The sequence below is a fragment of the Phocoena sinus genome, chromosome 1, assembly GCF_008692025.1.
Source record: "Phocoena sinus isolate mPhoSin1 chromosome 1, mPhoSin1.pri, whole genome shotgun sequence".
NCBI classification, from domain to species: domain Eukaryota; kingdom Metazoa; phylum Chordata; class Mammalia; order Artiodactyla; family Phocoenidae; genus Phocoena; species Phocoena sinus.
Genome location: NC_045763.1, coordinates 121,932,631 through 121,950,215, shown reverse-complemented (window position 1 = coordinate 121,950,215; position 17,585 = coordinate 121,932,631). Strand labels below are relative to the sequence as shown.

The 17,585-nt window shown below is 43.7% G+C and overlaps 1 protein-coding gene across 5 annotated transcripts in view; it reads right to left on the bottom strand.

Moving 5' to 3' along the window:
* The window catches only part of PBX1 (PBX homeobox 1), a 316,529-nt gene that overhangs the window by 29,774 nt on the left and 269,170 nt on the right, over positions 1–17,585 (bottom strand). For 3 of the 5 annotated variants that reach the window (XM_032650154.1, XM_032650161.1, XM_032650175.1), the window contains one exon: positions 1,895–5,704. The exons of the other annotated variants lie outside the window; for them this stretch is intronic. In XM_032650154.1, the coding sequence (XP_032506045.1) occupies positions 5,612–5,704 (93 nt within the window). In that variant the 3' untranslated portion in view covers positions 1,895–5,611. Of the gene's footprint in view, positions 1–1,894; positions 5,705–17,585 lie in introns of those variants that run through there. 5 annotated transcript variants of the gene reach the window in all.

Sequence of the window (17,585 nt, the reverse complement as noted above, 5' to 3'; positions counted from 1 at the left end):
GGCAAACAGCTGTGACTCAGAAACTTAGAATTTATTCTGGAACATCACCCTGATATTTTAATTGCTGCTTGGTGGATGGGAGTTAATCACAGACAAGCAGACAAGATGGGGTGCTCTGCCCTCCTACAGTACAGCTAATATTTGCACATAAAAGATCCTTCTTTTGGGCTTCCCTGGTGGCGCAGTGGTTGAGAGTCCGCCTGCCGATGCAGGGGACACGGGTTCGTGCCCCGGTCCGGGAAGATCCCACATGCCGCGGAGCGGCTGGGCCCGTGAGCCATGGCTGCTTAGCCTGCGCGTCCGGAGCCTGTGCTCCGCAACGGGAGAGGCCACAACAGTGAGAGGCCCGCGTACCGCAAAAAAAAAAAGATCCTTCTTTTCCTCTCTCCCTCCCTCCCTTCCTTCTTACTTCGGGGTAAGTGACGCAAGGTCATTTGCCCCACTGTCAATGTAGACTTTAAGATGATGAGGGTCACAGTTTAAAGCCACACTAACCCACGTCTTACTTTGGGGAAAGACAAGTTTCCAGCAGGTATAAATTTACACAAAATACAAGTATGCTTTTTTGCAACAAAAGAAACTATTTATTTGGAATATGCATTACCAGTACAAATTAGGAGACTGTAAAACCTACACCGTGTTAGTATCATTAGAGAACACAAAATTTCAGTTGGAATCAAAAGGGACAGAAGCCTGTGCTCTCACAGAAGCAGGAAAGCTTAAATTTTCAAAACCAAAACAGAGCAGAGCTTTGCAGGTTTATACTCTGAATAATAAGAACAGGGGAGGGGGAGCGGGAGAATAAAACCAAAGGAAAGCACTTCAAAATAGTTGAAAACGCCAAAGGAAAGAAAAGAAGTAAAAAGAGAGAAAAGGGGGAAAACATTGGATGTCTTACTAATTTTAACAAAAGGAAAAAAAAGTTTACAAAAAAATAAAAGATTCCAGAAAGCTTTGAGCTAGGGATTGAAACCACAAAGGTGATGTGAAAAGCTTGTCCTTATTTTGTTATGACTTAAAAACAAGAGTGCAAGCGTTTGGGTAGAAACACTTCCTAAAGTGTTCTTAACTCTTCTTGCTTGGGTTCTTGCTGCTTTCTGAATGCTTAATCATTTGTTGAATGAAAAACATTTAAATTAAGGTTCCTCCAGATAATATTGCTTTCTTTTCTCCCCTAACTTAACAAAAACATTCCAAATCAAGCCAGTTTGACGATTTGCTTTCATCAGCTGCCTAAATCAGAGGTTCATACGAGGCGCACTGCCAATGAATCAGGTGTAACTGCTCAGCACTGAAACAATAGCACTGAGTCTGGCTCAAAAGATCAGTAGGCCAAATGACTCTAGGACGGCTTCCTGGATCTGGTCTACTCAGCCAATGGTGCACAGCCCACCAGGATCTCCTGTGGGATTCTACTGGAAGAAAGAAATCCTCTCCAGCTGGAAAGAGTCGTGGAACGTTGTTATTAATCGGGAAGAAAGAAAAGAAAGCATTTTATTGTGTCATTCACAATCAACCAAGGCAAAAACCTTTCCCTACAGTATAAGAAGGTCCCCTGGACCAATTCCTTGAATTGTTAAAGGGTTAAAAAGAAAACTCAAGTCCTTGCCTTTGTTTTTCTCAGGGATTGCAAGAATGCCACACACTCCAAAAAATGCAGGTGAGAAATATGAATCATTGTGGGCTTGATCTTTGAAGTCAACTGAATTCTGAAACGAACAGAAGTACAAGGAAACAGCCTATTCTACAAATGTCATCTTTTCACATCACCTCAAATACATATTTAAGGAATAAAAACAACAAGACCATAATCCGGACAATTAAAAAAAGCCCCCCCATAAACAAACCAAAAATAACACAAAACAAAACATAGTTTCTTTTTTTTATATTTTAAAGAGCAGAAGAAAGAAAAGAAAAGAATTTATTTCTGGGTCTCGAAGTTAATAAACATAATAACGTGTTAGGCTGTACCTATTATGCTCACTATTCCAACCTTTTTTTTTTTTAGTTTACAAAATGAATTACTGTCACTTTTAAACATTGTGAAACAGGAAATGGATGTGCACAACTCGACACTTTTCTAGCATTCTTGAACTAATTCACAAATGCAAGAAAATAAAAGAAAAATGGGGGAAATGGTGAATGTAGGTAGTTCGGTGTTAAAAACTAATGCAGGAATGATGTGCATTGTCACAGAAAGAAGAGGGGAAATCCCCCATCCTGTTTTGCGTGCTATGAGGGTCATTTTTAAAATTTTTATTATAAACACTATTAAATTCAGACCGCTTTTTTGGTTTTTTTTCTTTATCTGAATATACAAGAACATTCATTATCAAATGTTCATCATCAATACTACAAAGAACGAGACACGAGTCGCAAGAAACAATGGAAAATGTTAATAAAGCTGAAAGAATCGTTGAGTATTTTTTTGTGTTTTTTTAAGGTTTTTTTTTTTAAATTTGAGTTTCTGTAGTTTCATCTTTTTTTGGTATCGAAGTCAGGTTTTTCTGGGCAGAAAAATAAAACTCAGAAGGAAAGAGGGGCAGGGAAGATATGTGAGAGAAAAGGCAAACGGTAAATAAAGAACCACCACCACAGCAAAATGAAAAATAAATGTAAAGGTGTCACTTGGCAAAAGTACCGCACAGGAGTCAATTCCAAGCCAGGGGGAGGAGTTAGGGATGAAAAGGAGGATGTGATGAAGAGTTACAAGGTGGGCAAACCCTAGGGCTAGTATCATTTCTCAGGGGAAATCTGCCAGGGAAAATGGAGCGCTCCCACTTCCATCAGAAAATGAAGGAGTCTTGGGGCACATTTTGGTATCTGTAGGATTGACCTAATACGAATTCCCAGGGAGCTGTATTTCCAGAGGCACGCTACTTTCCATCCCCAAACTTCCGCTGCCAGTGTTCTCATGCTTCGCTTAATGCAAAGAGATGTGGTGGCCGCCACGTTGGATGTGATCGCAGGCGAGGGGGGAAGTCGTGGGAAAGGTACTGGATGCGAAGAGCACTGCATGAAGTGCTAGGTGGGGAAGATGCATTGAGAGGTGATCAGTGCAAACTACTGCAGGGAGAGAGACTGCCTGTGCAAAGGTAGCACTGCTCTGATCTCTTTCATCAACTTAAAATGGCAATCATTCAACCCAAATCTGGAATCATTCTTCCTGTTTCCAAGAGAACCCTTACGTGTCCCTTTTGTACTTTGCCCCTAATCAGGGGGATGCGATCCCACCATATTCCTCTGTGGGTAGTTTCAATAGATCCCTGCCACTCACACAAAGTTCTCCACTGGTTTTAATCACTGTAGAATGGTCACAGGATGGCTCCTTCCAGGAATCCTCTTTATCAAGCCCTGCTCTGATTGTGGCACTGGTTAGAAGAGAGTCTTTCTACTGATCTCCGTCATCCAGGCATAATGCCATCTTGCCAAATATTTACTTTTTGCATTTCCTTCAAATACACATACCTTCTAGTTCCTTAGGTTAACCCCCCACCTCCCAACACCCACACACAGGAACATTTTCGAATCGTTACTGAAGTGCCATACAGAATGTCCATGACCTTGTTAGCTGGCCACTCTCACCCCTCAGGGTCTTATACCTCTCCCGGAGGCCTCTCAAACATAGTAGATGTGACAGGGACTAAGTAGTTACAAGGCCACATACTGGATTCAAGTACAAGCTTAGAGAACCAGGTCCCATTTCTTCCAATTTAGAGACATCTCTATTCTAAGAAACCAAGCAGACCAAAACAAACGAACAGAAGGAACAACACTAACCCTTCTCTTTGTCATCAGGCTGATGACCTCAGGGTACTAATGTTAACCAGAAGTTAGAAAACCATTTATTGTCCCTCTGTGGCATGAACCGGTTTATCTTAGGGATGCTTCTTCCCCTGACTTCACAATTACAGATTGGATACGAATGAAATCAACTTCTTCGGTCTCTCACAAGCCTCTTGGTGAGCCAGGCGTAATAACCCCCATTTTACAGATGAAGAAAATGAGGCACCACCTCCCACTTAGTCAAGTGACAGAGCTGCCATGTTTATTGCCGGCACAGTTGGCTATGAAGAATGTGAGCACAGGCGACATGAGGACAGCTTTCTAGTACCTACTCTTCACTCTCAGATATTACCAGGGAATAAAAATCATGGATGATTTCACTGAAAGCATGACCTCCCTGCTCTCCATCACTCTCAGGTCTTCAAAGTAAGCAAGCAAAAAGTTTGCCCAAGCCATGTTCTTATACATCTTTCTCCTCCAGGACAAGAATGTTGGAGCCATATAACACTTCGGATAATTAATACAACGTCCCTAACGTGAACACAAAAACAAAACAGAACCAAATCCATCGTAGACTTTGTAAGTACTGTGTGTGGCTCCCTGAGAGCTCCAGAGGTGGTGAGAACAGGATTAGTTTATACTGGAAACCTGGGCTTCATCGTGATCGAGTCCTGTGTGTGTCGTTCTGGTGCGTGCATGCTGGGGGCCTGGAGGCCCCAGGTACGTGCTGCTTCTCTGTGTCAGTGACCTTCACTCAGAGCTGTTAATTCCCTCTCTTGGGCTCACAAGGTATAATGCTATGGTTACTAATATAGGTATCTGAATGTGGCACGTGCCTGATTTGTATGCTTGTGTGTGTGTGTGTGTGTGTGAGAGAGAGAGAGAGAGAGAGAGAGAGATAAAGGGGATAGGTAAAGGGTGGCAGGATAAGAACCTTCTACTCCTTAGTGATGCATTCACCACCATGCCTAACTCAGACCTGGTTTTGCAGTAGATTCTGAACATCACTTCCTGCACGGTCTCCAGAGACTGTTCCTCTGAAAGCAAGAGCTGTTATTGGGAAGATGCAAAAGCCTCTAGGAATTCTGCCCTTCGTGTTCCTTGAAGCTTCTCTTGCTGCCTGACTTCCTGCTGGGAACCAAGCTAGCAGAGGTGAAACCAGAAACTGTGGCACTTCTAGAAGCCCAGCAAAGGCAGCCCCCAAAGAATACCTGGGGCTGAGAAGGAAGAGGAGGAATTGTATTCTAATCAGAATCGCCCCCGGGGAGGTTAGAGCAAGAGGAAGTAGGGCGGCCTGGAATGAGTAGGGCAATGTGGCGTATTCCTGCTAAGAGGTAGTGAGAGTAACGAGAGAAACAGAGAAGGACTGCCTGTTAACAGAGGGAGCAAGGGATCCCAGGGAGGTAAGTCTGGCCCCTCAAACCACCAGCATGAAAACATACCAACACTTTTATTATTTTCTTTGTATTTTTTTTTTCCTCTTTAAATTCCTCTAATTGTTGAAAATATCCTTCAGGGATGTAATAGAGGGCGGGGACCCAGGGAGTCTAGGACAGAGGGAAAGGGGCAGGGAAGATGATGGACACCAGGCTGACAGCTGGAGGCAGGGAAGGGTGGCTTCTACCCAGAAAAAAAGGGAAGAGAGTATAAAGAAGTGTCCAGATTGGCTGAAACAGCATCCCAAAGAAGAGAAGAGAAAGAGACTCTTATTGTGTGTGCTGATTGCTTCGACCTCCAGTCTGACCGCTTCAGCGTTGAGAAACCCTCCCTCCTGGCCCGGCCCCGACTGGAGCACAGGGTCAGCCGGGATGCGACTGCTGGGAGATCAGTTGGAGGTATCAGAGTGAACACTGCCAGGGCCTTCTGTAGGGGAGGTCACTGATGAAGGGGTAGTAGCATCCTGCCAACCTCCATTAGCCTAGAAGGGAAAAAGGGAGAGAAGTCAGTCCTCTGAGATCGGGTGGCCGTTCTGAGCAGACAATGACAATAAGGCAACTTGGGTAAAGGGCCGAGCACAGTGCCTGGCCCACGGGAACACTCATCCAAGGGGCGGCTAGGATTGTGGTCGATAATGCCCACCTCCCCCACCCTCAGATGAGTTTGGCTCTTCCCAGCAAGCCTCTGGACACAGTACTAGCACCTCTCACTTCTCACAGGTTTTGTAATTCAGTCCAAGCCACCAGATGGTTGTTCTGTGTGCTCTAGGATGACGGCAGCTGTCCCTGCAGGCCAAGGGACCGAGTTCTAGCTCTGACCCTGGCAACAATTAGCTATTGGTTCTGGCGAAGCACTTCCCCGTTTGGCCTTGGGTTCCCCTTTAGAAAACTTAAAAGATTAGCTCAAATGCTTTCTCGGGTCCTTTCCAGCTCTGGATGCTCCCTGTATTATGGGATCCCAGGCACCTGTTCTATGCAAGGTTCTGTTCTAGCTGCTCGGGGGTATATAATGACGAGTGAGACACAGTTCATGTCCTCAAGTATGGGGATGAGACAAGCAGACGAATGAACTATAATGCCAGGCAGAACCTAATACATGGTACAGCCCAGTTGTCATGAAGCTTCAAATGAAGGCAGTATCTCCTCTTGATGCGGTATCGGCAAAGGCTTCATGGAGGAGGGATTCTCTGAGGTGAGCCTTGAAAAGCGGGTGATCAGACGAATAAAACAGGTAAAACAATGGTGCCAACACCGTAAGGACTGGTCTGTGTGACTATATCTAAAAAGGTGGTAAGACAGGAAGCTACAAGTTTGATCTGTATTTGTAGATCATCTTCTAAGACTCTAAATCCAGATGCATTAAAACAATAAAATTGTCCTAAAAGGATTTGCTTTAATGACCACCCCTTTCAAAACAGACCCCACCATTAAATAGCTGAAGAATGATTTGCTACAGTGGTTGATTCATGACGGTTTACATATTTTAAAGCACGGAACTGTAAATGTGCTAAAAGGCCCCTTTTCCCCAGTCACTGGGTTCCTTTGAAGTTAATAGACTCTCGACACTGGAAATGTTAATACTGAACAGACCAGATTTTAGGGAGTCCCTGTAAATTATTTTTATTGTACTTTCCTCTCCTTTTACTCCCTGAAGTAGGTGGGGGTACCTGGGGGTAGGTATTATTATCGCCATTTGGGAGGGACCACAGCTTCCACCCTAGTATAATCCACAGTACTTAGAGCATGGCTGGCACTTGTAGGTGCCGGTAAACATCCATTCACGTTTCATTCATAAGAAAGCACAGGTGTAAGAGAAAAATCAGCCTTCCAGATTCCGACTGAGACAGAACACAGGCTTCCTAACCTTTGAATCGGGCTCCTTTTTCTCTGCCCTTTTCATCCATTTGGCTCTCTCTGTCATTGGTTCACCCAAATGATGCTCCAGTGTTCCCAGGAAAGCCAGGCTTTTCATTCAGAGAAGCTCCCACCCCTTACTTCAGCATGAGGGTAGGTGTTTCCCCACACACCTCACTTTAAGAGCAGATCTGGACGCTAAGCGGGCAAAAGGTCATCCTGGGCAATGCCGGGAACACGGCCCCTCAATCTTGGATTATCGAATAACTGCTCTCAAGTTCAAATCTCCACCTCTTAACTGAGTCAGGCAGCTCTACCCACTCCCCTTTTCTGTTGGACGCCATTTCCCCTGTTGTTTGTTAAAGAGAGATTAGAAAGAGGGCGATGAGGGGAAAATGAGAATTCTTTCTCTTATAACAGGAGGCTTTGCTATCTTTTGGGGCCTAAGACTCTGTAGTATGATCAGAATCAAGAAAAGAATTCATTCAATTTCCACATTTAGGTTGGTCACCAGAGTGACAATATCTTACTTAGCCTCCCCTCTCAACCAAGAACACATGTATTCTTTTGGTACCATTTTAGGCTGATTGAGAATCATGGTTCTGTTTATTTTTCCCGGAAGAAAATCCTTTAGCACCATTTATCTTTTCTGACGATAAAAGTAAGGTGTGCTTATATGATATTTGCAAATACAATATTTGCAATTATGCATGCAATATCATGTTTGAAAGTAGGAGAATTGTAAAGGACAGAGTACAATAGCCATAATCCTACTACCCAGAGATAATTACTCTTAGCATTTCGATATGCATCCTAAAAAATTTTAATATGTGTATGTTTATCAGATAAGTAGATAAATTAATTAACTCACTAATTAAATAGACTGGAAGGTGTGTGTGTGTGTGTGTGTGTGTGTGTGTGTTTGCTGGGTAGCATGGAATTTTAGGAAACTTTCCAGGAGCTCCATAAGCACCACATCATAAAGCAGAGAGTGAGGTGCTTATAAAAGAGGAAAAATGTCATGTATCTTAGACTTGACCTGGTATGAGACAAGTAGGGGAGGAAGCTCTTTAAAGCAGCTAGTGTCCATGTCATAGCACGTGGCACAAAGGCATGTCATTACATTGCTCACAAATCACCAGCACTACCATTGTCGAGCCATACTATAATTCCATTAAAATAACAGTAAGTGGTGCCCCAGATGAAGCCATTAGTTAAAAAAAAGGAGCTCTGTGGCGTTTCATTAGCAGGGAATTAGCAAGGCACTGTATATTGACCAGAAGGTTCTAGAAGACTTCTTTTTGAGTCATCTCTGAGCTGAAATAACTCAAACAGCAGACATTTGATCTCTTTCCTTCAAAAGTTCTGTTTTCTCAGACCAGTGCTCAGGACGCCAGAGGGGAGAGAGAGCTCACAGATGGTGGAAACAGGAATTAGTGCAGTCTGATACCAAAACCAGCATTTAAATGATGCTAGTTGGCCTGGTGAAGAAGAGTATATAAAACCTTAAAAAACCTTATTAAAAATAAAGAAAGAAAACAAATCTCTTTAACTGCCTTTTCTTCACTCCCCCTCCATCCACAAACACACACACAGACATATATGCACACACACTTCAGATGGGGTGACCAACTGCCCCAGTTTGCCTAGGACTCCCGGATTTAACGGAATGGGGGACTTTCAGTCCCGGGTCACCCCACCCCAGGATATCCCAGCTATGACCCTTGATTTCTTGCTAAATCCAGGACACTGTAGCCTATGGGTTTCAAGTTAGATGAATGCAAGTACTTTTTAGAACAAACGAGTCTAACACTGGGAAATGTTGAAGGATCCTTTTCTCTGGAGGTGCTTTCTACCATGGCTTATTGTCTGCCGCTGCCCGTGCTGCTGCTAAAGCCTCCGTGAGATCAGAAAGTGCGAGCAAATCCACCCTAACCGGCTTTCCCGTAAATCACTTCGGCTGTTTCAGCTGTATCATTCCAGCTTTAATGTAAGACGTTCAGAGGCTGCACCGTCTTGGGAAACAGCTGACCTCGCTTACTGCCACGTTAACCCGGGGAGCAATTCCTTCCCTCTTCCTCCACTGCGGGTGAATATTAAGTAGGAAACGCCGCCTTTGTGTGTTTATTTATCTCTGGGAACAGTGAGAGTCAAAGATGGTCTCATTAACAACCGTGTGAGGTGGCGGGAAAATAAGACCTCTGTTTTAATTTTTCTTCTGCACCCCAACTGCCTCCTTCACTCTCCAATGCAAACTAGCCTTTAAAGGGATACACTCACTTTGTAAAATGCTGTTGTTGGAAACCACCCTGAGGGGATACCGGGGTGGGAATCTGTAAAGCCAAATATGCCCTTTTTATCTCAAAGCATCCATAATGGGAGAGAGTTCACATTTACACCCAGTTCCTTCAGGTTAATTCTGTAGCCTGTGGCCTGGGAAGCAAGACTTGGTGTAACATTTAATTCCACCAGGGGAAACCTAAGCCGGCAGCAGGCTTGACCTGGAACCTCATGAAGAGGAAGCTAATAGAATATAGAATTAGGACAAAACGCAGTAGATTTCCTAGTTAAGGAAATCTGGACTTTCACAACACAAATTCAAGGCATTTGGGAACAAAATGTTTCAGGAACAAAAATGACTACTCTCTATCCTACCCACATAACTTGATAGACGCCACATTTTGCCAGAATCCCATCTAATGGATAAGGCAAAGCACGCCTATCAGAGGAGGTAGAGGAAGCCAGCCATGGAGCTGGGGATGGAGCGATGGTGGGTGGCAAAACCCGCACGGTTCCCCCTGACATACACAGGAGCACAGAACTGCAGCTTAAGCCCTGACTTCCCTGTCCTCTGTTGCCCTCCTCGAGGCAGAACTCAGGGGGCCACCTGCCTCTCCCTCGCTGTTGCGGAGCCAGTACCCCTTTTCGCCCAGAGCAGCGGCTGCTGGGCTGAGTGAGAACCGCTGGTCCCATCCTGCTCTTATTCCTGCTCTTCCTCTGAGCTTACCTTAGCAGTACACGGTTGATGCAGAGAATTCATCACCTGATGTGACAGCCCAAGCGAGCCTGGCACTAAGAAACTCTCATTTGCAACCCAGAAATACACCGAGGTGCCACAAACCGGCTGATGTCAGCACCGAGTTGAGCTTGATCTGCATATGGGCCAGATGCCATTACCAGCAATGCCTTCAGCAAGGGTGAGGTAGACGTGCTCCAGGCCCTCAATAACCCAGGCCCTGGTGGGGCCAGACAGGAAGAAAAACAAAGAAACATGCATGCATCCTCTCTCCCTCTCTCTCTCCACACACACACACACACACACACACACACAGCCACCATTTATCAGGGGAGACATCAGCTCATACAGTGGAGTCACACCCTAGATCCAACATTCTTCCACCAAGACAGAATTATGTCTTGCTGATATGCATAGACTTTTCCCAAGATTATTCTGTGAGCACTTCCCAAGAGATGCTCTGGGATGAAAAAATGCTACTGGAAAGCCCCCTTAGGGACAAAGGATTCAAAATTTCCCTGGGAAATTTTACAACAGTAAACAGACCCAAACCTACTCTGGCACCCCTACAGTTCCCTCTCGAGCTGCCCTCAGCGTGATCTTTCACAAATGTAGTTTTCATCATGTCACCTCCCTGTTTAAACCTTCAGTGGCTTCCTACTGGACTCAAGGTGAGGTTCAATGTCCTCATCAGGTCTATCATGTCCTGGACCTTGCTGACTCTTCAACTCCATGCTCATGTTTAACATTTCAACCATATCAGGGTACTTAGAAATTCCCGTAACGGAGCTGCCATTTCATGCCCGTTTCTTTCCCCTTGAATACAATGCCCCACTCATCCATCTACTTGCCACTATTGCCCTGGCTCTTTTTCAAGACTGAGTTTAAGTATCCTTGCACCTGTATCTGACCCCTGGCAACTTTTCTTCCTCCTATAAGCCCTCCAGGTCATCGCCCCCTCCCCCCACCCCGCACCTCCCTGCCAGGATGTACCTCTATCACAGCACCTGTGCCGCCATATTGCATTTGTTCTTTCACACGTCTGGACCATGAGAACAGGGCCATGGAACTTATCTTTGATTCCAAAGTTCCTACCATGGTGCTTGACACAGCATAGATTTTAACAGATATCTCTTGGAGGAACATAAGAAGAAGTAAATAAACATTTAGTGGCACTGTAACGTCCATCCTCCATCGTGGGTATGGACACGGAGAAGGGTATCAGGTCCCTGACCTCCACAGTTCAGTCTGACTACACGTAAAGAGCTGTGTATACCTAGAAAATATTCAGAGGTAGCACCAGGGTTCAAGGTAACTTTTACACCTAGGAAGTGAATGTTTCTCCTGCTAATAGGTAGGCATCAAGGAGATCTGGTACTTCATAGCTTAACCCAAACAAGAAACTATGTTTCATATCTGTATTGTTCTGTTTTCTTTTTAGGGAAAGCAATTGAAAAAAACATTGGATACTGCCTGTTGCAATTCCATCTTAACAAGGAGTGTTCTCCACAGGGCACAAGGAGCGGGAAGATAACCCACCCTGCATCTGGAACGGTCTCCTAGTCACCACCTCAGGCATCCTGGGAATCAGACAAATGTACAAAATAGACATAGTCCCAAAGTGGCCTGTAGGTCTTTGCCCATCTTTAGTCTCTCGAGGGCTGAGACCCACATGCAGGTAGAGCTTCCACCATGGGACCTGGGAAAGGAATTGCCAGATAAAATATAGGATACCCAGTTGAATTTGAGTTTTCGATAAACAACAAATAATTTTTTTAGTGTAAGTATGTCCCATGCAGTATTTTCATTTGCTAAATCTGGGTAACCCTGTCTGGGAAGAACATGTGCTCTCAGCCAAAAATTTTTTATTCTAGCCTAGTTTGGCTAGAATAAATTTTGCTGCTTTTCTTGCTTTGACCTTCTGCACCTGTATCTTCACACAGGGAATGTCTTCCTCTACCAAGCCCTTGCCTAGCTTCTGCTTAGCGTCCTGCTATTTATCACAGTTCATTTAAGAATGAGGTAGTGACGTACATACACTACTATGTATAAAGTAGATAAATAAGGACCTACTGTATAGCACAGGGAACTGTGCTCAATATTTTGTAATAACCTACATGGGAAAATAATCTGAAAAAAGAATATATACGTACATATATGTATAACTGAATCACTCTGCTGTACCCCTGAAACTAACATAACATTGTAAATCAACTATACTTCAATTTTTTTAAAAAAAAGAACGAGGTAGTGACTTGCTCTTGTAAATGAAATCCTGCTCTGGAACCTCAGCCCACCAACTACTGCCTGCCATCACATTTCCCTGAAGTTGGTCCTCTGTCTGGATTATCCCATGCCGCTGGCTCTAGGATTCCTGTTTCCATGGTCCCCTGCCTATTGGGGGTTTCCTCTCTGATTGCCACTTACCACTAGGTCAGTCCGTGGTGACCTTACACCCAAGTCACACCACCATACCCCTTGCTAGTCTGCTTCCCACCACAGCCTCTTTAGCCCTGAGATTTTGCCGTGAGGGTTAAGAGAGATCAGTGGTACCATTAGCCATTCCTGGTAGAGAACAGACGTTAGTACTTAAAGCTACTCTGAAGAAATAATAGACTGCTCACTGCCAAAGTGAGATTCCTTCCTACTCTACAGAGAAGTCAAGGGAGAGGTTTTTGCCTTTGCCTACCGCTTCTCTGTTCTCTAGGAATCCATATCTTCTTTCCTGGCCCAGCCTGAGGGCTACCTCCTTTCTGCAAGTCGCTTCAGGGCAAACCATCACCCACTTCTCTACATTCTAGTACCACTGACCTTTTGACCTTTCGTGTTGACATTTAACCACGTGCAGCTTTTATTTATGTAAATATCCATGCGAGCACCAGATCTTATTAGCTGCAACCCTTTAATTCTTAAAATCTACAAACATGTGTTCAGTGCCTACCTCATACTATGTACTAGGCATACTGTGTAGATAAACACGTTTTTTTAAAAATGTGATGTCTGCCCTCATGGAGCTTGCTGACTTGTGGGAAATAGACATTCAAAACATATCAAAAGAACAAATATAGATTCCAGATGGTAATAAATGCTATGAGACAGGGGAACAGGGACCTCACTGAGGTTGGGGCTTCTGGAAAGTCAGCCTAAAAGTGAACAGAAAATAAACAAGTAAAGAGTGGGGCAAAGAGCCTTCTAGGCAGAAGGAGAAAACTGTCCAAAGGCTCCAAGGAACCGAAAGAAGGCCTGAAAGAATGGAGCATAAGAGCACAGTGGCGAGTGCAGCAAGACGGGCCTGGAGAATGGGATGGCTTGATCATGCCAAGAATTGCAGGCTTTGATTTTTATCTTCAGTAAGATGATAAATCATTCAACCACAAGCCACTAGAAGACAAGGATCATGTCTGATAGAGCAACTGTCCAAGTAAGTACTTGAGTTGAACAAATAGAGAAATGAATGCTTTGAAAGCTTCTTTTGGTGCCTGTCCCTGTGTCTGTAAGGCCATCTGTATGCTGGTACCCACTGTAACTTTGCAGTTATGTAAGAATAGTAATAATAATTCTCTTACTTTGGTTGAAACGAATATATAATGGTACATAAACTCAGTGTGAACATCTATTCGTCTCAGGCCAGGAACGTACGACTCAGAAACTAGAATTTGCCAAACTTAGTCCCCACTATATGCCACAGCTTCTGGACATTTCAGGTTTCAAAAGCTCAGGGTGCATGAAGTGCAGAGACAGCATGGCTGCTACTAATCTCAGGGCGGAAGGCAGATGACCCATGCTCGTAAGTTCACCTTCTGGGAATCTATGTGCTGTTTATGAAGGTGCTAGAACCTATGAACCACAAGACTGGCCTCAGAGAACTCTTTCCAGGGATTCTAATACCTTCTACTCTCAAGCCTCAATCCACCTTACCAAACTTACACTGGCGATGCGAAGTCCTGGGCTGAGACCTGTATAGTCAGATGGTAACCCTGATCCATGTTCACTTGGTATGAATGTGAACTCTGTTATTACAAGTCATTATCTCCAACTGTATCTGGCATGCACTCAAGGGCACTCAGTCAAAATCCAACTGCAAAATTACAGCACCATCACAGTGCAACGTCCTGCCAGCTCTCAGCGCCACACGACTGAAGTACGTGCACATATAGGTCAACTCCAAGATCAAGATCTATTTTGGAACCTTCTTTTTTTTTTTTTTTTTTTTTTTTTTGCGTTACGCGGGCCTCTCACTGTTGTGGCCTCTCTCGTTGTGGAGCACAGGCTCCGGACGCGCAGGCTCAGCGGCCACGGCTCACGGGCCCAGCCGCTCCGCGGCATGTGGGATCCTCCCGGACCGGGGCACGAACCCGCGTCCCCTGCATCGGCAGGCGGACTCCCAACCGCTGCACCACCAGGGAAGCCCTTGGAACCTTCTTAACTTCATCCTTCCTTAATTCATCTGTTGTGAAGGCCCAGAATTAATACTGCCACGTAAGGCACTTGAGACACAGAGGATGGTCTGGGTCGAACCTTTCGTAGCTTGCACAGGATACGAGGGAGTGTACCTTTCCAAGTTTAAGGCTGGGATGCTTTTGGATGCTCAAAGTGCAAACAGGACAGTTACATGTAATGTTTCCGTGTTCCACAGACTTAGGGGGGCCTTAGGTTAAATGTACATACAGGAAGTGAAAACTTCAAATTTGTTTTATTTAACTTTTCAGAGACAAAGAAAAATAAGCTCAGCTTGCTTTAGCTAAATAGAGGTGTCTTAGTGCAGAAAACTATTTATATCTGAATAAACATCCTCTACATCCAGCCCTGCAAAACTAAAGCACACGCACACTTACACCCATCCACACACACTGCACAAAAACACACATAATTTCCACACACTTTATCATACTGACGTAGATAATACGTGTTCAGAAAATACTTATGGCACCTAAAAAATGTGCATACACACACAGATGCCGCAGATACTGGAAAAGAGTAGCTCTATTATAAGACAATAGATAATTATATTTACTCATATAGCCAAATCTGGAAAATTCAAGCAAAGGGTATTTTTTTTACTCAGTATAAATTATCTGATTGGCTGATACAGACAGCTCCAGATTCTTCACTTCAGTTTCATAACCTTTGATTTTGCCGTGGCTTTGTTGAAAGGCTATTATCTACTCAGGGTACACACAGGAATTGTATACACACCTGAACGAGAAACGGTGGCTATCTACGGAACACACACATAACTCGTGGTGTAAACCTTGAGGCTATTTACCATCACACAGGAAGCTAAATCCTCTTACACTTTCCTGACCATCCAAGAGACAGCAATTACCCCAGATTATCAGACCAACAATGACATGTCGCGTAAAGAGAGACACCGAGCCAACTTCACATCCCAAAGACTGGCATATTCAAGTACACTTAGGACATTAATAGCAATTTACGTGCCATCACTGAGACAAAGCCACAAAGGCTCTGTTGGCAGCCTCTTATTTTGAAGCCTATTATTTGTGGGAGTTACAGGCTATAATCACAACAGAAACTTTCAAAACCCTTATCTTCCGTGACGCACCAAATCTATTTCAGAGCCATAATTGCTATGTCACTGGAGAGTCTGCTGCTTAATGCACTCAAATGCCATTTAGTGTTTGCAGGGTCATTACAGCTAACAGAAGGGTAGGAGGGAGAGATGGTGGCAAGTTGTGGGGTACAGGCAGACAGAGAATGTTGAGGGGAACGTGCTAGAATGGGGCATGAGGCTCTACTGTGCCTTATTTAGGGAATGATACTGTTGTTTTGAGAATTCTATGTACCTATGAAATGAAGGCAAGTGCTTGGAAACTACGTACTCAAGAATTCAGAGTTATTTTGACACCACCCCAGGTATCTTCAGTGGATGCTGGGGGATATCCCCTTTTATTCTGAGATTCTCATCCAAGTATAAGACTGGGTTGATTTTTTAAATTTTAATTCTTTTCCTTTTATATTGTCCCAGCAATCTCTGCAGTGGAAATCTTCCAGCTGTGCTGTGGGCTCAGGAGTCTGACTTGGCTTTTCTGTATGTGTTCTGCCAGGGAATGAGAAGGGCAGAGGGGAATGATGATGGTGAGATGTCAAAATTCAATCATCTAGAAGAATGTGCTACCTTTCAGATGGTAAAAGAAGATGCAAGGAGACAGATATAGCCTCCAAAATATGAGAAAACACCTAGTCACTCAAAAGACCATTTTTTAGACCTAAGTTTAGCTAAGGTCATAAGAAAACTTTTAAATTATATGTAGCTTTATTTCTTCAACCCGGCTATAAACTAGCCAATGACTTATTTGGCAACTCCTAATACTTAGGGGAATACTAGACATAGGGTAAATCTTCAAGGAAAGTTTTGACTGACTAATGTATCTCTAGGTTCTTTTTTTGCGGTACGCGGGCCTCTCACTGTTGTGGCCTCTCCCGTTGCGGAGCACAGGCTCCGGACGCGCAGGCTCAGCAGCCATGGCTCACGGGCCCAGCCGCTCTGCGGCATGTGGGATCCTCCCGGACCAGGGCACGAACCCGTGTCCGCTCCATCGGCAGGCGGACTCTCAACCACTGTGCCACCAGGGAAGCCCCTCTCTAGGTTCTTTTACACAATTCTTGGGTTCTATTTTATAGTCCTGAGTTTTTTCATACACTAGAAATACAGAAAATGTCAAGCCAGTTCAGATTGCAGGGTTAATATTTTTTTTAAGATCGCCACCAGTATCACATATAGATCTGCCTTTAGTTTTCCCAGGATAACAATCCAGCTTTCACTCTGAAGAACCTTCCACAGAAATAGACAGAATGAGACTTGGGGCCTTATTCCTCCTGAGTCTTCCTCCATTGAGAAATAGAATTTTCTCTATTTTCTAAATATTGGCCAAGTAGGAAATGGAATCATACCTTTCTTGTGTAAGAGCTCTTAGAAATCAATAAGAAAAACATGAGCATTTCAAGAATGCATAAAAAAGACTAACAAACAGATGAAAAATGTTCAATCTCATTAGTAAATCAAAGAGAGATACAAATTAAATTAAACTAAAAATGAGATGGCATTTTATAATGTGATAATTGAAAAAGACTGAAAAACTGCTAAGACATTGTTATTGAGAATGTAAGGAAATGGGAAGGATCAAAAATGCTGGTAGGAACCATAAATTTCCAGGAGAAAAGTTTACAATACATCACAAAGGCCTTAGATTTGTTCATACCCTTTGATCTAGCAGCTCCATTTCTAGGAATTTATTCAAGGAAATCATACAAAATATGCACTGAATTTTCCGTACTATGATGTTTACCACAGTGTTATTAATAATAGTAAAAAAAAAAAAAGAAAACAGCTTAAATGTTCCACAGTAGAGACTGATTAAATAAATCACGGACCTTCCCGGTAACAAGCTCTTATGCAGTTATTAAACTTATGTTTGAGAAGAATGTTTAATGATATGGAAAATATTCATAATATATTTTTAGTAAAATAA